At 40.6% G+C, this 23800-nt stretch overlaps 1 protein-coding gene and 1 long non-coding RNA gene across 3 annotated transcripts; one reads left to right on the plus strand and one right to left on the minus strand.

Moving 5' to 3' along the window:
- Positions 1 to 412: 412 nt before the first annotated feature.
- LOC6497213 (homeobox protein 5) lies at positions 413 to 23515 on the plus strand. 2 transcript variants are annotated; one of them, XM_044716410.1, is made up of 3 exons: positions 413 to 837; positions 20305 to 20637; positions 20705 to 23515. In XM_044716410.1, exons 2-3 carry the CDS (start codon positions 20493 to 20495, stop codon positions 22390 to 22392), a joined length of 1833 nt encoding a protein of 610 aa, XP_044572345.1. In that variant the 5' UTR covers positions 413 to 837; positions 20305 to 20492; the 3' UTR covers positions 22393 to 23515. The 2 variants fall into 2 exon arrangements, with proteins under 2 accessions (XP_044572345.1, XP_001962547.1); XM_001962511.4 differs by lacking the exon at positions 413 to 837 and adding an exon at positions 17141 to 17655.
- On the minus strand, positions 17439 to 19941 carry LOC123257420. Its single transcript, XR_006507474.1, has 2 exons — positions 18161 to 19941; positions 17439 to 18101 (listed from the first exon to the last, which is right to left on the minus strand). It is a non-coding gene; the product is annotated as an uncharacterized LOC123257420 (long non-coding RNA).
- Positions 23516 to 23800: the final 285 nt, after the last annotated feature.

Here is a 23800-nt window from a genome sequence, read left to right on the forward strand (position 1 = left end):
AACATGTTGGCCGGGGGCTTAACATTGAACTTGTTCGTTCACTGTTGACTCTGAAATTTAAACGATTTGAGATACAAGTGATAATTTGTAAAATTTTAAAGGTTTTATCAAGAAAATACAAAAAATATTGATTGAATTATAAATATTAAATAACAATCTGTATTATAAAAATCTTAACTTGATTAATTTATGATCTAAAAGCTAGGAAAAATACATAGATCCTGCGCAATTCTTGAATTTCTAAGATGCGCCACAGGCTCCCATAAACTGCTTCTCTCTCGGATTCTCTCGGTTGCTTCTCTCAGAACTTTTAAGCGCTCTGCCGGCTTCGACACCGGCTGCGACTGCGACGCCGGCTGCGCTGTCGACTGTGCGGCCGGCCTGCAGGCCAACAACAATTTTCAGTTTCGATTCAAAAACCAAAAACACACACACTCGACAACAACACAAACTGCTCGAAGATTCTGGCGGCGAAAAGTGAAATTTTTGTTAGCGTCAATGAAAGAAATGAAAAAAAAAACTAAAAGCCAGAAAAACATCAAAACAAAAAATAAAACCATCGAGAATTTCATAACGGGCGCGGGAAGCCTTTCGCCTTTTTGGTAATTTCTTTTGTAATTTGTGGCGCAATTAATGAAATTGAAATATATATGCAACTGCTCATATAACTCAGTATGTATGTACATGTTTGGGTGCAAATTTAAAGAGACGCAAATAGCCAGGACAGAGTATATGAAATAAGCCAATAAACAACACAGGCCGCCGGAACAAATACCAAAACAGACATTAAAACGCCGCGATCAAAACAAAAAGCCAAAAATTTGGTCAACAAAACAAGTAAGTTAATTGGGTTCAAACTTTTGATACCGTATAAGTATTTATTTGAAATAATATTAAATGAATAACAGTATATAGAACCAAAATTAATCCAGAATTAATAAATTATTTAATAATATTAGTATAATTTAGATCCCTTCCCTTTTTGCATCTTTAAGTTTGTTGGATGGACCCATCTCATATGATAGGTATTCATCAAAACTCTCTCCCGCCCCTCTCTCTCGATTTGGGGCCTTTCTTTCTCTCGATATTTTGTCACGATCACGAACACGAGCGCGGCATCTGACTCACGCCCCCCCCCCCCCCCCCCAGGCTTTTTGGCGGCCGTTTGATAGGCACTCGATTTGTATTGCGTTTTGTTTTTACTTTGCAGTTTTTTGTCTGCTTCCGAGCTCCATTCATAAACCTTTAAAGTTTGCTTTCGGTTAGGTGCTTCAGATAAAGGCGAATTGCCAGACAAACGAAATCCGCAGCAAACTAAAACACAGGTGCGTTATCCGAGAGATAGAGATGGGGCTTGAACATTAGATAGAAAGATGGAAGAAAAAAAGAAAAATGGCGCGTGATTTGAAACGCGGAAGTCATTGCATTCTCACTTGCACTTGACAACAAATAACAACAACTACAACAAGGGGGATAATAGCAACATTATTTGTAATTACAACAACAATAATAACAAGGGAGTTGCGTTGGCGGTCACATCGCACATACGCAGTGTTGCCGCAGAAAAGTTGTTTCTTTGTTTCGCATTAAACTTGCACAGAGATACATATGTATAAAAAGTGTATCTATAAGAATGTATCTTGAAACGTATTCATGTTGGTAGCTGTATCTTTAATATGTGTATCTTTACTTTATGAGGCTGTTTCTTATATTTTTAATTAAATTTTTATTTAATCATACTTCCAATCAAACTACTCTTAAAATAAATATTATAATATTTAACGGATACTTTAACGCACTCCCCCACAAAAATATCAGACAGGAAAAGAGAACGAATCGAGGGACAGGCCGGCTTGGGGGATGGGGGGGCCGACTGACAGACAACAAGTGCAAGTCTTCCCATACACTTGCACAACTTGTATCTGTGTGGGGATACCAGAGTTTTTATTTTTTTTTATGTAATCTCCACTGTTTTTTTCTTATTTTTCATACCAGAATGCAGGGGCTCTGGGTCTAGAGGATTAATTTATTTTTTAAACAATGACATTTCTTGTTAACAATTATTTATTATATTTCTTGTCTAATGGAATTGGAAGAGTTATTTAACTCTTTGTAATGGCCCAGTTTAATAAAGGCCCTGTTAAATAAAGGCCCAAACAAATGTATACTGATGACCGATTTCCGGTTATTCGATCTGAGTCATCTTTATAGTTTAGTGTGTAATGAGAGTTGATAATAAAATATATTATCTATAACATGGAGGATATTAATTAGGAAATATTTGAGATTGAAAGATTGGTGCATTATTCTTCATTATTAAAGCTGTTTCCTGACTTAATCTTCTGAATAATTTCACTGATTCTGGGTAAGATTCCATGAGTCATCTGAAGGTGAAAGGCTTGTTCCAAAAAAAAACATGTAATACGCCCAAAAATTCGAAAGATCTCAAACATTATATAACCTCTACTTACAGATAATTATTTTATAAAAAAAATCTATAATTAACTTATAGATTAAACTGATTTCAACACCTTTTTAAGACGAGAATTATCAAGAGATTAGTTAGAAACTATCTATATTATATTCCACTAATATTAATTTCAACCTGCACCGGTGAGGTGATATACATATTTTCCGGTGACTCACAAGAGATTACTCAATTATCGCCAATTAGAGGGAGAACTTATAGTATATGAGTATAATATATTCAAATATGTAATCACGAACAGAACAAATGATGCAATCCAGTCACTTACCAAGGCAGTAACCAGTGGAGCTCACTCGGTTGACCATCCTTGAACCCGAACTGTTTTTGTTGTGAAATGAAATGAAATCTTATTTTACCAACTTATCGGTCACTTACTTCTCTCATGAACCCCTGCATTCGTCATCCAAATATGAAATCTAGAAATGTATATATCCACCCACCCCCACACACGCTGTACTCTGATGTATGTCTGGCTGGTCGGAATGACTCGATAAATATTGAAACAAAGGCAACAGCTGGGGGCTGCAATATTTATTTATTTATTTATTTACATACACATGTATTCATGTACAAATTGGTGGCACTTATCGGGAGTGATAAGCGAAATGCATTCATAATCGCAGGCCAAAAGCGATAAGCCTTCATTGGAAGTCTAAACTTAAAATTTTAATCATCATATCACATTTTTAAAAAATAAATTCTGTAAGAAAGATATGCTGTAATAGAAGTCAAAAGAGTCACCTATAGATACAGATACAGAGCCCCCAACGGCAAGAAACGATCTCAAGGACACACTCCGCTGTGTGCAACACAAATATGTATCTGAGACACACGTATGTATCTGAGAAATGTTGTGTGGGGTCAGGCAAATACGAATGCGGGGAGTTTGGCTGTAAATGTGAATGGTAGAACGAATACTGAACGACTGTGGGCCCCCAAGAACAAAAACAAAAGCCCGCTAAAAAACAAACAAGACATGAATTGAAGTTTTATTTTTTATTTTTTTATTTCAACTCACCACTCTCGACAGGCGGGCAAGTCTGTGTGAGTGTGTGTGAGTTATGGAGTATCTGTGTGTGTGTCTGGGCTGGGTATCTGTTTTGCAAACACTCTCGTATTCGCACTGCGATCGGAGGTTCAAGGCCAGGCGCCTGGAAGGTTCAAGACACTCTCCAGACAAAAGGAGTGCTCGCCGCCTGTTTGTGTTCTTATTCATAATCGTACATATGTGCTCTGTGAGAGTGTGTGCGAGTGTGTGTGTGTTGGTACCACGCCCACATGTGCATATGCGAAAGCGAAACTTATCGCCTGCCGCTTGTCGCTTATGTAACACAATCCTTCATGGGGGTGCCAGCAACAAGACGAGGAAGATCGAGTCCGGGCCTATAAATACAGTAGAACATGCTTAAAAATATATTAAAATTTTAATTAATACAAATTAATTATAAACTGATCCCTATAAGGATCATCATAGATAGCTCTTTGAAATAATAATTATTTTTTATGGCATATCCCTCTTAGGGAAGCCTACCTGTAGGCGTATGACAAGACAACATTCTAGATTACATAAAGAGCAAGATCTTGGAGACTCCAAGCCAGCCAGCCAGCAATTTGCAGCTGAACGCACCCCCATCCAACACCCCATCACTCCCCTACACCCCATCAGCTCTCTCGGTCACTGGCCATGCGTTTTGGGGCGAACGAAAGAGAAGCAGAAGAGGGCGGTGGGCTGCCGGCGAACTGCGGAGGGCAGCGCAGTTGCCGCACACTTCGCAGTTGCTGCGCTGCCCGCAGAGTTAATGCACTCGGAGAGAAGTTCAAGGCTGAGCAAATCAGTCGTTGGCTCTGCTCTGCTCACTCACTCACTGGGCTGCAGCCCCTATGTGCGTGTGCGTGTGTGAGTGGTGGGTATTCCAATAAGATCATTTCGGCGCTGGCGGGGCTGAAGAATAAAAACAAAAATTATACTCGTATTATTGTTGTATAAATTAGCACAGAACAGCCGCAGCACACAGACTGTGTGCATTATAAAAATGCGCAGCTGGCATCGTGGGGTAGTCTTGCTTCCCCTACCTCTTGCTATGCCCCTCCATTCCTTTATTGCTCCATGCTTCCTATCTCCTTGTTCTATGTTAAATATGCAGGGTAATGTAATAAGTATATGTATACACATACTATATGTACATATGTACATATGTACATATGTGTAGGCTCGTAAAGTATGGCGATACTAGCCACGATTGCAAACAGTTGAAATATTTATGCATACTTAAAATTAAATTGATATGCATACATATGGATATATTTATGTATATGTATATCTCACTTTTTTCCCCCTTTGGGTTAATATATTTCTCTGAAAACTGGCTCGAGTAATGAGTACAAGTAACAAGTCTGAATTAGGCTGATTACAAAGATTAAAAAATTATAATTTTATGGTGAAAAATAAAATAAAAAATACTCCGAATTAATATATTAAATGATAAAATTATATTAAATGTTCTACCTTTGTAGACATTTTTTCTCCATTTTAATGTTTTTAAATTCCAATGCCCAGTCTAATATTAAACCATCAGAACCCGCCTTGCAAGTTATGCAAATTGGCCAACTAGAATGATGTAAATCCATCTTACGATTTGTAATCTCCGACTGTCTGGCAACACCGACTTCCGTTTTCCCCATTCCCACTGGACCGCCCCCCACTTTTCACCTCTTCGGGCATCTCTCTCACTCTCTCTTAAGTCAGATGACATCATATCATATGCACTTCCCATTAGTCAGCAATAAAAAAATGGAAAAATGTCTAATTAAGCGAATGAGTCGGATAATTCTAGGAAGAACTTTTGCATAATCGAATTTGGGGACTTTGCAGTAATTGCAGTGAGAAAGTAGAAAAATACTGAAATATGGATAAACGAAACAAAGAGCACGCGATGCGATATTCATGCCACTCTGGGGAGTTCAAGTGTGTTGCAAGCAAAGTTCAAGTTTCTTAACAGAAGAAACCGAAACAGAAACGTCAAAAGCTTAACGATTCTTGTTCTTCTTCATGTTGTTGTTGTTTTCGACAGTCTGCAACTGCGCAAATTGCTCAACTGCACTGAGAGAATAAAGTTTTATATTTGCTTAATATATACAATTAAATATACGAAAGATATAATTACTTAAAGCTGTTATTAAGATTATATAAGTTGAATATTATATAAAAAAAATTAATTATAGAATATAAATAACGGTGTATGCGACTGGGAGGCAGAGATTGCAACAGAGAAGAAATAAAGGAAGAGAGTGAGCCAGAAAGAGCCAGTGAGAGCGGGAGAGATATGACCAATCAACCTACTTAGGGGGGCTTGGGGGCTGCTGCTGCTGTTGGCGCTCTAAATTTAGCATTTCTGAAGAATTCGCGCGCTGCCGCCACCGCTGCCTGCGCCTGCTCCTGTGCCTGTGCCGTTGGCATTTTCTGCTATAAAAGGGATAATACGTTCTACTGCCTACTCGATGTCTATATAATCTATAGATATGTATATATGTGTGAGTGTAATCGTGTCCACCCCAGCCCCAGTCCCAGCCCCAGCCCCTGTATGCATTTCGTTTTCATTCTTATTCTTCGTTTATTTCGTAATAATCGCAACATCCGCTGGCATCGGGGATTGAGAATGGGGAATTGGAATGGGAATATGGGGATCCGGATTGAGATTGGGACTCTAGTGTCTTGGTGTCTTGTTGGGTTGGGTCTTCGACATTTTATGTCCCCTCCCTGCAATGGGGGTTCTCTTTGTTGGCAGAATGATCCGGCTCTCCTCTTCGCAAATCTTGTCCTCTTTGTCCGCTGTTCTGGTTTCTTCTTTATTTGTTTTCCCCTGTATGTGTTATATAATTGCAATTTACAGTGAGTTTTATATAACCCAACGGGGCGTATACTTTATGTACTTTGTTATAACACATATTACGTATAGGCAGCGTATAATTTATTTAACTTCATTTAGTTAATTATCGGATGTTAAGTATTTGTGATAAAAATGAGATAAAAAGTGTATAATTATGAGGTCATCAACCTAATATTGTATTTTACTCAAAATAAATATATATTTTTAAAAAAGTGCGCCTATTTCTGGCACATTCTCAAGTAATTTTCCACCAATTTGCAACCAGGGCAAGCAAAGCATTTATCTTAATTGAAGATCGCGCGAAAGTCTAAGTGCAAATAAGCGGCTAGAGTTTTCTATTTGGCAACAACAGTACAACACACTGGCCATCGCTGGCCATGGCCAAGAGGAAAGCAATTTGGAAAGTTGTAACCTGCTCGAATGCATAATTCATTGGGTTCGACAGCGACGCCAGGTACAGTTGACACATTAGCCATTGTAGAGGCAAAAAAAAAAAAAAATAAAGCTACAATTGCAAATGCCATAGAGGCAAAGAATGAAGAGCGGCCAAAATGTATGGCATATGAAAGCGGTGGCAGCATTACCAGTAGCAGAAGCAACATCAGCAGTAGAAGAAGTTGTCAAATGAACAACAAATGAAGCGCATTGTGCAAAACTTTTACTCTGACTATGGGCTATGAGCTGATATTTGTTGGCAATACTCTAAAAAGGGCTATACATCTTTCGAGAAAGAGTTGTAAGGAATGAAAAAAAGTATAGCATACAAGATAGGGCTCAAAACTATTTTACGAATAGTTATACCTTCTTAATATTTATTTGTAAATAATAATATTTAATATTAAGTAGAAATGTGTAAGGGTATATTATTTCGATCTTAAAAGCTCAACTTAAGCGGATGGTCATTGACATTGCTCTTCTGGATATGGTCTTGAACAGGGGCTTCTGCCAGAAGAAGCCGAAGCAGAAAGAAAATTAATTAAACAATCAATTGGCGTAACACTTTCTCTTCTTGAACAATAAAAATAAAAATAGTAAAAGATTTTTATGTGGCTCAGTGGCCAGTGGTTGGTTGTTCGTCGCTCGTCTCTAATGAGCCATGGCGGCGGGGCGTGAGTGAAGGTTCTAAACCGGTGTTAAAGCCGGGTCAACAAGAAACTAGCCCGAAAGCCAGCTACCAGCTACCAGCTACAGTGAAAGAAAATTCAAATGAAAGTGATTTAATATTTCTTTGTTTTATTTAAGATTACTTTTTTGTTATAAAAATATAAATATTCTTTATATTTAAAATAAAATATAACTTATAAGCTATATAATATAAGAATATAAAAAAGTAGGATTATCAGCCCACCTGAAAATTTTCACCCATCTGGAGTTACAAAAAAAAAAGTAGAACGGAGAGAATGGAGAACGAAGCTTGCAGAGGCAGTGCAGCATGTTCGAGACGAACCTGCATGAAAGCCGGCCACTAGGTGATCGGAGCACAGCCAACTTTAGCTCTGAGCGCGGCTTAGACTCTCTCTTTTCCATCATACAAGCCAAGTGAGAGCGTACAACCGGTTTCTTTTGCTCTGAATTTGAAATTCGGTTTGTGTGTTGCGAGTGAAGTTCGAGTTGGTGCTGGGGGGGGCGTGGCAGGGGGCTGGGGGCTGGGGGCTGGGAGGAGTGGAGTAAGCGATGACGCAGCTTGTTACGTTCTTTTGCTGCCTCTGCTGCTGATCTTGCCGCAGCTCCAAACAAAGAGAGTAAGAGAGAGAGGGAGCTACCAAATCCGTTATTTGACCCAATTCTAAACTGGAAACGAACGAAAAGGCAGCGAGCCCCAAAAGAAGTTGCAGCGAGAACCGCACTTATCGACGTTTGTATCTCTGTGTGTGTGTGTGTGTCTTGCGTGAAAGTTTCATAATTACATGACTTCTCGTTCTTCAGTCTTTCTTCGGCTCCGTTCCGTTCCCTTCTTTTCCATTCGGTTGGTTAATCGCCGCCGCCTCTGCCGGCTTCGCTGCTCCCCAGTTGGCCCACTTCTCCGGAGAAAGTAAGAACGCTGTGCTCACAGCTCCGTGCTTTCTTCATTATCATTCTTCTTGTAATTGATTACATAAGACTAAGGGGCCAGAAAGAGATGAAGAACGCACGACTGCTGTTCGCTCTTACGGTTTTAAATTTTATTTTTATTTTTTTTTGGTTATTCGGATTTTTGGGTTCCTGGGCTGTTGGGCTCTTGGGCTGCGGGCCTAACGGTACTATGGCCTAATATTGTAACACACTCGTTGTTGCCTCTAATAATGTCGTTTACCCAATTCCGTAAACTTATTTGGTTAGCGTTCTGTTTAGACCTTCTTTTCGTCTTGCCACTTTCCATGTATTTTCTTGGTTTCTTGGCAACCTGGAATGTTTTTTTTCTTTTTTCTTTTTTGGTAGGTGGGCCATTACATAATTGCTTCTTGGCTGATTTTTGGGGGCTGTTGTTTCTGGGTTAACTTTTACGGATGGCAACACCGAAAAAAGATACATATGATAAGAGATACTTGTAATATTTTATCTCAAAGATACTCTTAAATATGTATGTAATTTTTAATGATAAGATATACTTGTAATATTTTATCTTAAAGATACTCTTAAATATGTAATTATTAATAATTCTTCTATAAGAAAAGTTTTTTACCAAATTAATCCTCTTTAATCTTAAAAACCCAAGATCTTTTATCCTAAAGATTCACTTAAATATGTAATTTTTAATAGTTCTACTATAAGAAATCTTTTTCAAAAATTAATCCTCTTTAATCTTAAATACCAAGCTTACTGAAGCTCGACTTTCTCGCCACCATCAGCTCTCTACCAGAAGATTCTCCGCATTTCTCTCGTGCCGCCGTGTAATGTACTAATTGCTCATAATTACGAGCCAGTTTCTATAAACAACTCCACGATCGACAGGTTGACAAAAAAGTCCATTTAGAAAGACTTGGCATTATGTGAAATTCTAATAATTTCATTACGAAAAAAAAAAAAGAAAGCAACACAATTGTTGGTGGCGCAGTTGCAGCGCTGCTGACGGCCTCTGTCGACGGTGGCTGCGACGTGGCCGCGTGCATTGACTTTCCATTCTTGTGCGCCACCGTATGTGTGTGTGAGTGTGCGTGTGTGTATTTGCTTTCATTATTCTAATTTCGTTAACCAAAATGAAGAAAATAATACAGCCAGAAATTGTTTATCAACGACACTCGTCAAATAATAAAAACAAACTCATAAATGAAATCAAGTTGAATGCACACACACACACACACACGCATGAAGAAAAATTATAAAATTTTATTATATGACGAATTTCTTTCGGGAACTTAACAGCAACAACGCAAAAGTTGCACGATAAAAAGAAAGCAGAAAGCGTCCGGCAGACGTTTCTACATGTGACGCGTGCGTTCTGCAAAACACGACGCAAAAATTGAGAGAGCTATGGGGGGGCTCTCTCTTTTATTGAGTATTTTTTTTTGGGGGGATCACATCACTCTCTCGAACACACAAATAAGCGGTTTTTTTTTTTTGGCTCTGCAATCGATCATTGAACTTTGGTTGTGAAAACTAGAGCAAGACCCAAATTTCTTCACAACTTTGTTGTGAGTGCATACACGCACACTCACGTACAGTGGGCCTCAAAAAGATAGGGGCTTTTATTTATTTTTATAATATATTATATATTATTTTTGACTATTATTATTTTTACTATTTACAACTTTTTAATTTATTTGTTAGTTCATAACAAGTTTTTTGAAATTTATTGGCTTTAAAAGTTATTTACTATTCATTTCAAATGACAAATATTACCTCCTAAACATCAATCTATTTTTAAATATTTTACTTAATAAAATTTACAAAATGTGACCCTTAAATATTATTTTCTTTTGAGGTCACTATTATTTATTTTAGCCTTTTAGAACTAAAATGCTGACCCCTTCTGTGGTGGGGTCTTATCAGCTTCTTTTGGCTCCCACTCTCAGTTGGCTTTCTTTTTCCATTTCTCGCCAGTTGGCTATTACCGCTTATGTTAAGTGATTTCTCAAGTACTGTTGGGGGCTTTGTCTTGTGGGGGCCAGCAGCAGTGATGAAAACAACAAAAAAAAAGGCCAAATGGCTTTCTTAGCGGTTCTGATAAGAGAGCCATAAATACGCTAGTAGGTGTTATAAGGTGAAACGCAATAGACCTCGAAATCAAATAAATTTGTTATATCAAATCATAAAGTAATCTGTGAATCATAGGAAGTAGGCTAAACTAACTGGGTTTCGTAATCGCCATTATTTATATTTGTTTATTTGTTTATCATTTAAGAAGTGGGAGTGAAATCATATCTCTGTTTAGTTCAACTATTGATAATTTAAACAATTAATTTTGAGCAAGAATTCTTAAGAATTAAGAAAGAAAGTAGAATGGTTACTGCGATATGGGCTTTGGAAGAAAACACTTCAAATTACATAAATCCATTGCAGTTATGCTTATTTATTTTTAATATTTTATAATTAGTCTTAAAAAAGCCTGAATTATTATTTACTTTTTAAGAATTTTTTTTAAAACTACCACCAAGTCTTATTAACCGTTACTTGGCTGGAAGAAAGAAAGCTCCAAATTTGGGTTCTGCATAAAAAATGGGCAACCGTTATCGGTTTACTTTTTTTTTCTGAACAAAATTTCAGTTTCGTTTGCCGCTTAGAACGGAGTGATATCAAAAGTTGTGGGGGGGACTTACCTCCATAGGTATAAATTAAGGGGGGATACGTAGAAGACTTGGCCTCTGGGGCCTTTCTCGTGTATGAGTGTGTGTTTGCGAGACGTTTCGATGTTGTGCGGTGTGAAAGTTGTAAGCTTCGTCAGTCAAAAGCCAGCATATTGTTGCCACTGTTGTTTCCGAGATTTTTTTCGGACAGTTACTGGGGGGGCAGGGACGGAGAGAAGCTGATGGTGCTGCGTGTGCGTCTGCGGGAAGTTCATTCACATTTGCACTCATTACGCGGCCAACGCCGACGCGGACGCCACGCCGACGTTGGCGGCTCTGCCACCCCCGCACCAGTTCTAGAAATTAGTGTCTTCTCACACCTTAAAATATGGGGGGATAATGTCCTTAATTTCTTAAATAAATAACTTTAAAGATGTCTAATGGGATTAGGGATTTTTATTCTATTAATAAATGATCTTCCAGTTACTAGAAATACAGAGAAATAGCCGCTAAACATTTCCAAATCAATTAAATGCGGTTAACCCCTAAACAGCCTCTAGTCGCCTTCGACGATGATGATTCGCGGGCACGCTTTTCATCACGTTGCCGCTTACAGGTGTCCGGCTGATTGCCACGGCTAAGTCCAAACAATTGTTACTCCCCGTCGTCTGGGGCGCTCGCCGCCTCCGTTGTTTGTGTGTCATGTAATAGGCACAGCGAGTAATGTGACTTTCGAGTGCTCGTTTTGAGAGACGCACCCGCCACCCCATTGCTCCTCCGGCCTAGAGGTTCACCTGCAACTGATTGCCGGAGGCAACGTGCCTGGGCCATACAATGTTTATCGTTCGAATGGTGTAAGCACCACCTACCCGCCCATCCAGCCCGCTCGCCCCCGCAGGTGAGACCATCGAGCCCCGTCAGTAGGCCAGCCAGCAATCGCATCGAACCGCTGTCACGTTTGCGGCTCACGTTTTTCCAGCAGCGCTGCCGCCGTCATCGCATCGAACATGTTGCATTTGGGGTCTGTGTGCCAGCGTAACAGTTAGAAAATGGGGTTTTCCACTGTTGGGGGAGGGGGGCAGGGGTCTGTAGTTGGAGATTTTCGGCGGGGGGCAAGATGACGTGCGTCCAGCGTTGCTGTGGTAATCAAATGGCATGTTTCCTCACGTTGCACAGACAGGCCAGGCCAGACCAGACCAGACCAGGCCAGAATAGAAATCGGAATCTCCAACCAAGAGAAGCATGTGCCCAGAAAATCCGTTGACGTGTTTGTAGAGGTCATGGCGTCCGAACGTCATGGAAAAATTTACTGAAAGAGGGCCATTGTTTCAGGGGATTAACAGAAAAAGTTAAAAATAAAATCATTAAAGGAAGTGGCAGAACTTGAAGGTCAGAAATACGTTTATCGGGAAACTATTTTCTTTACAATACCTTCTTTATTTTCTCTATATTTTCTTTAATATTCATAAACTCCTTTATAGACCTCTTTTTGACAGACTGAACTCATTGAAAAACTTTTTAAAATTCGAATTTTGTATATGATAATATAAAATGTAAATAAAATGCCTTTTTTTGCCACAAAAATGTACATATATTTACAAATATGTAACCCAGTTGCGCTATAAAATGCCAATTCATTGCCAAATTGGTTAGTATAGAGCTCAGAATAAACTTATTTGCCTTTCATTTCTCAAACTTTAAAATCGCATTTTGTTAAAATCGGTTGAAACTGAAACAAAAACGAAAAAAAAAACAAATCGAGTGAGGTAATTACATAATCATCGCGAGTCGCGAAATGAGACACGGGGCTCGAGCCCCGACAACAAAGAACGATTCCGAATGTAAGTCAACATTCAATAATAAATTAATAATATTATTAATTCACGATTGCATTATTCATACGAGTATGTATGTTTGGCATTCGTTGGCTGGGTATGAGCTAGAAGTTATCTTAGAAATTACTATTTCAAAATAAAGTGATTTATTGGGTATATTCCGAGTGAAAAATAACATTACAATGTATAATTAATGATTATTTGGACTTTTGACGTCTGTTATAAGCGTATCTGGCTGCCACTTGAAGTGTAGTTCCAAGAAATTACTTTTCCCAAGTGACCTATACCAAGATTAGAAGGAAATTCTGAAATGGTATAGTAACCTGATACCTTCCCTTGGGATTTGAACTCTAAAATTTTATTTATAGTTATAATTTATCAATAAAATGTATGAGAATCTTTAGAATCAATAACATATTTTTAATTATTCTCCCTTCAATTAATGAGTACCTCCATAGTCGGTAAGTCTTGGCAGTCTCCTCTATCAAATGTAAGAATTACATACAATACCTTAACAATTACAACCACAATTACAGCAGCGGCGAGCACGTTGTCAGGTAACAACAACAAGCGTTAAGAAATTGAAATCAATGCATTTTAGACGGGCCACCAACCAGCCATCCATTAATGTGCAAACAAAATATTTGCCAAGATTTGCATATTTCTCCAGGCCCTCCCCCCAGATGGCTCCCCGCCAGAGGGTGTTATGGAATAATAACAATACAGTAGGGACTCGATAACTGCTAACTTTGAGTGAAAAAATTTAATATGCTGCGTATACGTAATATTACGTATACGAGATGTGGAATGCCCACAATTTTATAGATTTATATTAATTAATATTCAATTTAAGAATTGTGAATATGAAATTCATTGTTTTTAAAATATTTCACACAATTATTAATTTCATGGGACATTACGTAATACATTTGGGTATATAGTATATACACCCAAAATTACGTAATACAAGTTAATGGATAGGATTAATAATGCAAGTTTTTATGATATAACCTAAAGATATTTTGTATTTTGTATATAAATATTATTATTATTCATGGGAAAAAATTATGATTAAAAAATATTACGAAATATGATTATAATTAAAGATATTACAGATACAAAGATATACAGATTAAAGATAATTAAAGATATATTTAATGAATTTCTAGGCATTGATTCAGGATAATGTATGTACAACATTACGTATACGTGATATTGTGAGGCTTAAGATAAATATTACGCATACGCCTAGTGTTTCGAATATTCATAGTATTGAAAATATTAAAAAAAATTAGTTTCTACGGGAAATTCTAAACTAAATTTATTGAATCAAACGAATTTCAAACCCCGAAAAAAAATATGATATTTATTGAGAATGGAATTTCGTAACTTCGGAGCTTCACAGTAGGAAGCTAGGGGAATTCTAAAACAATCGCAATAAGTGGAAAGCACGTTAATTTCCATTTGGTTTGCGTAGCCGACTCAAGTCGCCAACATGTGAGCCGTCGAAGCCACTGGCCGGGAGCGTTGCACTGGCCGCCGCTGCCTCGGCCGGCTTCGCTGCCGGTGGGCACATTTCGCGACACGTGACCGAAGCGGACCGCTACCGCTGAGCGTTGAGCGTCGAGTCAGCGCGCACGCCTCTCGCTGCGAAATTATAAATAGCTGTGGCGTTGCTATAACTTGCCAGGCGATGCAGTAAGGGCGGTGGGATGTGGGGGGTTTAGTTTTTTTTCTTGTTGCTGGAGACTCTGACTACGACAACGTAGTCGAGAACGAGAACGACGACAGTGTTTCGTAACAGTTTTTGGTGTTGCCCCCCCTCCTAACTGATTACCTTAGTTTTTCTGTAAGTGTACTCGGCTGCAAGTGTGTTTGTGCAAACAAAACCCAGTCGCAGTGCCATTCAATGGATGTGTGAGCTCCGATCCGATCCCATGGCAAAATGTTAGTAGGCGAATTCACAGAATTTGATAAGGGCCCTATTATATATTTGCATACTGATAATGGAGGGGGTATAGTGGGGTGGCGAATCTCAAGGGCCTACGACGGAGGAGGGTTGGGGGTCTGGGGCCTAGGGTCTGGTAGGGTCTGGTAGGGTCTGGGCACTACCAACGAATGTCGGTACGATTGGTTCATACACGTGAATCGGCCAACTCACGTGGATATATCGCAGTGATCACGTAACTGGGATTTGCTCATGATCAACAGTAATCAGGGAGCTGTAAACTAGAAGCTGGACATCCAATCGGGTTTTTTGAATCAATTAAGGCCTCCCATATAGACTGTCTCTGCTTCAAGTGGCCATTTAAGAAAATATAGTTTCTAGAGGTGTAGGTCAGTACGGGTGTTCTAGGAAGTGGGTAGAGTTTAGTTCTAGAGGCTTAAGTTCTCAATGATATTATGCTCTTTTTGGAACTAAATACATCCTGTTGAGTAACTCTTAAGAACCTATTATAATGCACTATTGCAGCATAAACTATTTTATCATAAAACCAAGATATACAAAAATATTCCATTGCAAAGAATAAACATAAAGCTGGGAGACTGATATCTATGCTTTTCTTATTTTATTTTTGTGGTTTCCTATTCTCCGGCTTTTTGTGGAGCAACTCTGGATGGACAATCATTTTTCGGTGGGTGTACTCGTAGTTTGTGTGATTGATTCGATGGCATTTTGTAATCACTTCTGACCAGAGACCAGAGAGCTTCTTAATTCCCCTTTCAATAGAATTCATTCTTCTGATTTTCCATTCCGTTCTGGCCATTTGTTTTTATTTATTTGCCAGTTTATTGAGTCCATTGTTAGGGTAGTGGAAAGAGCGGAACTTACATAACGTCTCCCGACCTTACTTTTTACACCGTGTTTGTCCAGTGAAGTGTCATTGTTTGCCTAGCTGTTAGACTCTGTTCCGCCGTAGCCGTAGTCGTAGCCGTAGCCGTAGCCGTACTTCCCTCTTTGTTTTGAACTGCAACTAAGTTAATGATCCCCCTGGTCTCCACCCCCCTACTGATAACCGTATCGCTAAAGCGTTAAGAGTTTAATTATGATTTATATAAGTCGGAGAGTCGTTTTGTAATTGCATACCAGACAGTGTGGTGGCTGCAGAGATATCGACGCCACTGTATACCTTATCGGAGGGAGACTCGCTTGTAAATATCCAAAGTTTCAAAGCCACGTGATCCATTGGAACGCCTAGGGTTTTCTGGGTTCAGATGCATTATCTGGAATCGAGATATTTAATTATACACCGATTTGTTAGGGATATACATATATTCTATAATTTATTTTTATGGAATAATTAAAGATTCTATCATAAGGGTAGGGCTTTTTTAGTTTCGGAAGTTCTAGAACTCCTAGATATCTTCCTAAAACCTAAATATTATAACTCTTAGCGCTAAAAAGGTCCTTAGTAGTGAGTAGTATAGGGATATATTTATCCAATAATTTATTATAATATCAGGAATAATTAAATAAATTATCCTAAGGGTAGGACACTTTCAGCTCCGGAAGTTCTAGAACTTTCAGAAAACTCCCTAAAACCTAAATATTATAACTCTAATCGCTCAAACGCAGCTATTTTGTAAGAAATACTTTTTATTTCTTACGAAATGTCTTACCAAAGTCGATCACCATTGTAAAATAACTCCACCTGGTACCCCTGTATGTAATGCCATTCTCGATTATTAATAATGTGTTTACTCTCCAAATTTTTTTTTGTAAGACGCTTACGTCACCACAGGCCCCAGACCAGCTGAAGGCAGAATCGGAATCAGAATCAGAAATAAGAATCAGAATCAGAATCAGAACCAGAGTCGAAACTCACGCGGCCAGCGCACCTCAGTCACCTTATGCTGGTTGGGGCTCGAGTCAAGAGCGATGGCCGCCCAGCTCCCTCCCGCCCCGCCACTGTTTGTGCGGCAATCACGTTCTAGTTTCAAATGTGCAGGCTCAGAACGATTTCCAGATTGCTGATTACTCAACACGGCAATGTGATCTCTTGCAACGCGCAACAGGCAAACAGGCATGTTCGAAGCTCCCACCAGGCCAGGTTGTGGTGGGGAGAAAATTTCACTTTTTACCGGCCTGAGACCTGAGGCGCAACATGTTCGAGCTCGATGGGGTTCGTAGCGTCGAGCAGGTCGCGTGTAGCGGATGCGTGCAGCCCCAACGTGACCGTCGGCGCAGCGCTGCGGAGAAATGCTTTTACCAACTGACGGCTTTTACAATTTCAATTGTACGATTCAAATCCAATTCAGCGTTCGTTCGAAGCGGTTGTGCAGGCGCTCTCGCGAACATATAGCCGACCGAGCCAGCCGGAGACATATACATATATTCAGCCGATCGCTCCGATCCGATAAGAGTTTCGCCGTTAAAAGCAATTCGGTCAAGTGCGCGATCCACAGAAACGGCCCGCAAGCCAACTAATGCAGAACCATTGAAGAAAGTATCTCGTGTTCTAAAGTGTGGAACTAAGAAACTAAAAAACAAACAAACAAAAAATAACTAAATGAATGCCAAAAGTTAAATGATTATTTAAAAAAAAAAAAACAAAACATTATGTCGATTGTGTGCACGCTGGAACAGAAAGTAAACATTTTCAAAGCGGCTGCAACGACCAAGAATCTTTTGATACTCAAACACAATACGGATACCAGCTACCACATCAGGCAGGATAATCTTAATCCCAGCAGCAACAGTAGCAGCAACAACAACAACAACAACAACAAGACAACACAATGTAGGTGCAACATTAAACAAATCAACAAACAACAAACAAACTTTGAAACGCAAAACAACAAAAAATTAGGGTGGCAGTGGCAATGGCAATGGCAATGGCGGTGGAGCAAAGAGATGGCCGCTTAGTCATGTTGTTTTTGTGAAATTTTTGTCACTGCAGCGACGCACTATGGTCCAGACGACCCCTTTTGTTGGCATAAATTAATAACTCACGAATGGAACAAGATATTTCGATCTAGTTTTTTTTATTGGGTTAATATAATCCATAGGCAGTAGAAATTTAAAAAAAAATGGGTGTGGCACCGCCTCTTTTTATATATATTTTTTTTATTTTATTAAATGTTTTAAAATATGGTTGTATTGGATCAAAAACATAATATTAATATACAGTTTTAATAAAAATCATTGAAATTAAGGGTTCCACATAAAGGAAACAGCTTCAGGGATCTGAAATAGATAACGTTTAAGTTTGTATTATGCTTTTTAAATTTGATTAATTAACAGACCCAAATGTTGTAAAAGCTCTTGATTTTCATTCTCTAGTTCAAAATTTAGTTCGTATTTAAGACTGTCATCGAATTCCTCTTCATATTCGAAGTCTTCACTTGGGCCCCCTTCGCATAAGAGCATTTCCAAGACTTCAGGTGGGAGCTTCATTTTTTTTGGGTTATGAATGCGTCTATCCAGGTTGACTGACGAAATGATTGGATCAGATGTATCCATGGCTCGATGGAAAACATCACAAATATTATCGATACGGCTGCATTTACGTCTCCTTTGAAATAGCTTTGCATTCGATCTGCAATTCTTCCATTTTACCGTTAAACGGTAGCATATTTTCTTACTGGCATCCTCAAAAGCTTGCATTTTTTTCTCAAATATTTCGCCACTAGTTTTAGATTTAAAAAAATCAAGAATTGCTTTGTACTTTTGTTCTTGGGTCTTCACAGACTTCCATATTTCAAACAATTCTGAGTTGTCGAATTTTAGGTTATGAGCTAAAAACGCAAATTCCAAAGAAAGTGGTTAAAAGTGGCAATTCTGACTATATACAATCGAAAGATAATTAATTACTCTACGACGTACAAAAGGTTTCAAGGTTGGACTAGGCTGGACTCACTTTCTACAGCTTTTTAAAAACGAGATTTCTACACAATTTTCACAGTTCAGACGATTCACTTTAACATATAACTACGAAGACACCACAACAATATATAACATTTCATTATACACAACACGTAGTACAAACCCCACTGAATCTTATTCATGTCTAAAGATTGGTAAAATTGTTGTATTTTTTGCGCAATGTGATGTTGAAAAAGACTCTTTTTTTTCACTTTTACACTTCAAACTTTTTTCAGTATGACCAGCTGAGTTTAAGTTCCGATTTCGTGAATGTGGCGCCATCTATAAAAATTTTTAGTATGCAGCATTGATAGTCGGTCTTCTCCGAATAAAATGCGATTAAAATGACTTCGATATTTTAACTTTTAAAATTTGAATTTTGGCCAACAAAAGGGGTCGTCTGGACCATAGTGCGACGGCGCTGCTTGCTTTGCTGTAGGGGGTGCTGGTAGGGGTTGCCGGCAGCTGCGCAGCTAACGTTGACTGCAACGCAGACAGCGACAGCGACAGCGACGTTAACGGCGTCTGGCCGCTGACGTGACTGTATAAAAACTGTTGCAAGTGTGAGAGTGTGTGTGTGTGTGGGGAGCACATTGAACTGTAAATGCCAATTCGATGGTCATGGTGAGGGTGTGAGAGAATGGGGTGCAGGGGACGCACAAACACACAGATACTCTTACTAACACCACCACAGACGTCCCACAAATCTGCGATGTGCGATTTCTTGTTTACGTTCCGACCAGGCAGTTCTGGGCATCTGTGTTGGTGCTCTTTGTCTAAGTCGTCTCTCGGTTCTCGTCTCGGCTTCGTTCTTTCGCTCCAACCCGCCTCCTGGCCTCTGTGCTGGTCTCTGACTCGCCCCCTCGTCGATTCTTGCATCATTGGCCGTAATCATTGTGTAAACTCAAACGCTTGTGACAGAAAACGTAAAAATTCGAGTGGGTTCTCCCCCGAAATCTACCCTCTCTTTCTGTCTGTCGCTGTCTGGGGGCAAGGGCAAGGACCATTGAACAAAGAAAGTTTTCTATTTCTATGAGCCGGCTGGGTGGTGGGGTGTGTTAGGATGTGTGTGTGAGCCAGACAAGATCGCATTAGACATTTCGTCTATTTTTTTGTTATTTTTTTTGACACAATGGATTTTGTATTGAGTGGCTGATTTGATAAGCGACTGATTGTAATTACTAGAGGTGTTTATTTTCTATATGTCAGTTCTGATAACACTACTGGAAGTCATTTGTTGTGGTAGTAGGAGGAGGGGAGGGCCTAGAAGAACTTTGAATGGGGAGCAAGGTCTTCTGAGTGTTTTTGTTTTTCAAAAAATGTTTAAAAGATTTTGGGGGAATTCTTCAAAAATTGCGATGATTAGTCATTATTAGGGTGGTCTTTATTCCAAAAGAAAGGTTCGGGAGAGAGAGTTTGATTCATTTCAAGAGAATTTTGCGAAAATGAAATAATATTTATAAACAAAAAATGATGCAATAGATAAGAAATATTTCCCAATTTTAATTTTTGGTAATTTTTCCAGTTCCCGGCACTAACAACTTGCAACATCAGCAACACCTGCAACAAAAACTAGCCCAGCTGCAGCAACTCAGCCAACAGAAACTGTCCGCCGGTGACTATCCGTACGGACCAACAGCCCACAAAGAAGAGACACTGCTGCTGCTGGCGCCGCCGGCCAAGTTCTATCCGGAGGCAGCGGGGCCATCAGCAATGCCCGAGGTGCTCAGCGCCACTCCGACCAACAGCCACAACAAAGCCATCGCCAGCGCCTCCCTAGCCATGATGAGCAACGTCCGGCTCACCAACATTTCGCCGACACTGTCGATGAACGGCAGCTCCAACGAGGCCACCAATTGTAAGTAATCTTAAAGAGATCCTAGTCCCAGAAATCGTAACTAACAATTTATTTCCTTTATTTCCAGTGCATCCTCTGTCCATGTACGGCGGATCTATTAGCCCACAGTCCAATGACAGCGGAATGTCCGACAGCCTGGGCAAATTTGTGCCCGGAAACGGGTATGGAGACAGTATGATGGGCAAGCAGTCCTCCCAGAACGGCAATGGACCCCAGTCGGCTCTGACTGCCGCCCAGAAGGAGCTCTTCTCGCAGCGGAAGCAGCGGGAGTTCACGCCGGACAACAAGAAGGACGAAAGCTACTGGGATCGCCGGAGACGCAACAATGAGGCCGCCAAACGGAGTCGCGAGAAGAGGCGCTACAACGACATGGTGCTCGAGCAGCGGGTCATAGAGCTCACCAAGGAGAACCACGTGCTCAAGGCCCAGCTGGACGCCATCCGGGACAAGTTTAACATCTCCGGCGAGAACCTGGTCAGCGTGGAGAAGATCCTGGCCTCGCTGCCCACTAGCGAGCAGGTCTTGAGCAACACTAAGCGCGCCAAGATAAGCGGTTCCAGCGGCGGCAGCGGAGGCTCCTCCTCGGGATCCTCGCCAACAGGTGGCAACTCCTCGCCCGGAGCACACAGCCACAGCGGCTACCCCGTCGGACCGCCACTATCGCCCCTGATCTATGGTCCCACCGGCAACACTCGCCCCGAGGTCACCGTGAAGAGTGTGCATCATGTCCAACATCCCGGTGCTCCGCTGCAACCGCCCCCGAACTCACACCTGCAGACCCTGGGCGTGCCCCAGCCGCCGCCCCAGCACCTGTACCAGCAGCCTCCGCAGCCACACCAGCCGGCCCCACAGCAGCAGCAGGAGCCCGCCTCCAGCGCAGGTGCCAGCTCCCCGCCAGTCGCCGATCCACACAACCGTCCGCCCACCAGCACCATCGCCAATCTGCAGGTGCAGCTCCAGCACGCCCTGAACCGGAACGTGAGACCCGAGGATCTGGACAGCTTGCGCAAGGCAGTGGCCGCCGGCGCTCTCTACAATGCGGCAGCAGTCGTGGGAGCTCCTCCGCCGCCGCCCCCAGCTGGACTGTATGCGCCTGCTCCCTACAAGGATCACCTGGAGCCGGCCGGTCCCTGGACGCACAGCGTCGAGGCTGCCGTGAGCAGCAGCGCCGTGGATGCGGTCAGCAGCTCCTCGGTGTCCGCCAGTGCAGCCAGTGTCCTCAACTTGTCCAGGCGGGCGTGCTCGCCCAGCTACGAGCACATGCTCGCCTCCACACCCTCCTCCACTTCGTCCTCCGCCCTGTCCTCGTCCTCATCCTCGGGCGCCGTTTCCGGGGACGATGAGCAGGAGCACGAACCAGCGCACCTGGCTCCTTTGCAACTCCAGAGGAGCAGTCCCCAGCAGGGCAGCGATTCCAACAACTGCCTGCCGCTGAAGCTGCGTCACAAGTCCCATCTGGGGGACAAGGATGCGGCGGCCACAGCTCTGCTCTCGCTGCAGCACATCAAGCAGGAGCCCAACTGCAATCGGGCTTCTCCTCCAGCTTGGAACGATGGCGGCGACAACTCTAGCGATGAGCGCGACTCCGGAATCTCCATTGCCAGTGCGGAGTGGACGGCGCAGCTGCAGAGGAAGCTGCTGGCCCCCAAGGAGGCCGGCGTGGTCTCCAGTGTCCAGCGGGATCAGATGCTGAAGTCGCAGCTGGAGCGTCTGGAGTCCGAGGTGGCCAGCATCAAGATGATCCTGGCGGAGTAGGACACCGGAGCAGGAGAGAGAGCGAAGAGACAGAGACTTTGAAGGAATCAGAGTTGCGGGGAAAGAGTTCCATGGCGCCAGTCGTTCTCCTGGGCACATGCGGGAAGTCCAAGAAGAGTGTTAACTATTAGATATCGATGCATGCCTATTCTATTCTCTAAACTATCTGTGTACGTTAATCTGTATCCACTGTATTGAGTCGTGTAACCACTTAGAAGCGCATCTATTTATATGTATTTGTATGCCCAACTATATAGATCTCGTTAAACTCGGAGCTAAACAAGTCCTTAGGGTCAGAAACACAACAATTTCGTATCTAACCTTATTTGTTTGCATAGGTATTGTGGTGACCACCGGATCGAGATCGGGGTCACCATCTTAGTTATTGTTCTCTCATGCATCCCCCCAAGTTTCCTTATGCACCGCGATAGCGATAGTGGAGGAGGAGATCGTGTTAAGTATTCGCTAATGTACATATTATATATTACACATTATTATTTAAGATTACCGCAAAAAATACAATATTCCTATCGTGTACATAATTTTAGTTGCAAGCTAAGCTTATTTTATTTTATATTCTCGTGTATTGTAGAGACAAAGCATATACATTATGATTAAGAGTGAAGCACATTCAAATTAAAATATATATTAAAAAACAAAAAGAGTTAAAATATTATGCAATAAATAATGTAGAATATCTTACCTTAATGTTTGTCGTTCTCAATTTATTTATTGCCTGCTGCTTTGGTTGCCCGAGTGGGTCACAGCGCTTTAACTAAATGTTATCAGAGTTTAAGAAACTTGAAATCGGAACACACAAAGTACATTTAACCATAGATCCATAAAACCATAAATCTAAAATCCATATAGCTGGTAGTGTCGTAGATGGTAGTCCTTGCGAGGGATATCCTTCACTTTAAAAGTTGTATTAATTTTATGTCCCTCACGTCCCATAAACTATTACTATTTAACGTAAAGTGAAGCACACAAGAAAATACATATGATTATTACTATCCACATAAATATTTAAATAATGAGAATCTATACCAACTAAAAATATATATATATATGACTCGTTTGTGTTGATCAATGAAAATAAATCTATTTATAATGAAGAAAGAAATTAAATGATTTTTACTGGGATTTTTAAGGGGTTTTTTTAGTGTATTACCACAATTATTATTAATTGGAAAGTCCCCCAAATAATACATCATCTGTGAGTGGTAAAGAGATTATTATTTATTTTTTATTTTTATTACAACGAAAAAAAGTCTGGAAAATTTAAATTTATTTTAGAATAATATCGTGTGTTGTGGTTTTCTTTTCATTTATCAATTATCAATTATCATTTATCATTTATCAATATCTGAAATACAGTATAAGTATAATAATTAAATATTCATCGCCT

Source organism: Drosophila ananassae, chromosome 3R (assembly GCF_017639315.1).
Source record: "Drosophila ananassae strain 14024-0371.13 chromosome 3R, ASM1763931v2, whole genome shotgun sequence".
Lineage (NCBI taxonomy): Eukaryota > Metazoa > Arthropoda > Insecta > Diptera > Drosophilidae > Drosophila > Drosophila ananassae.

Excerpts from the sequence above, each read along its gene's own strand:
- LOC6497213 (XM_001962511.4), top strand. The coding sequence starts at position 17,475 with ATGTCGATTGTGTGCACGCTGGAACAGAAAGTAAACATTTTCAAAGCG. Across the intron at positions 17,656-20,304 it reads CAACAACAAGACAACACAAT|TTCCCGGCACTAACAACTTG; the intron begins GTAGGTGCAACA and ends TAATTTTTCCAG. Across the intron at positions 20,638-20,704 it reads CTCCAACGAGGCCACCAATT|TGCATCCTCTGTCCATGTAC; the intron begins GTAAGTAATCTT and ends CTTTATTTCCAG.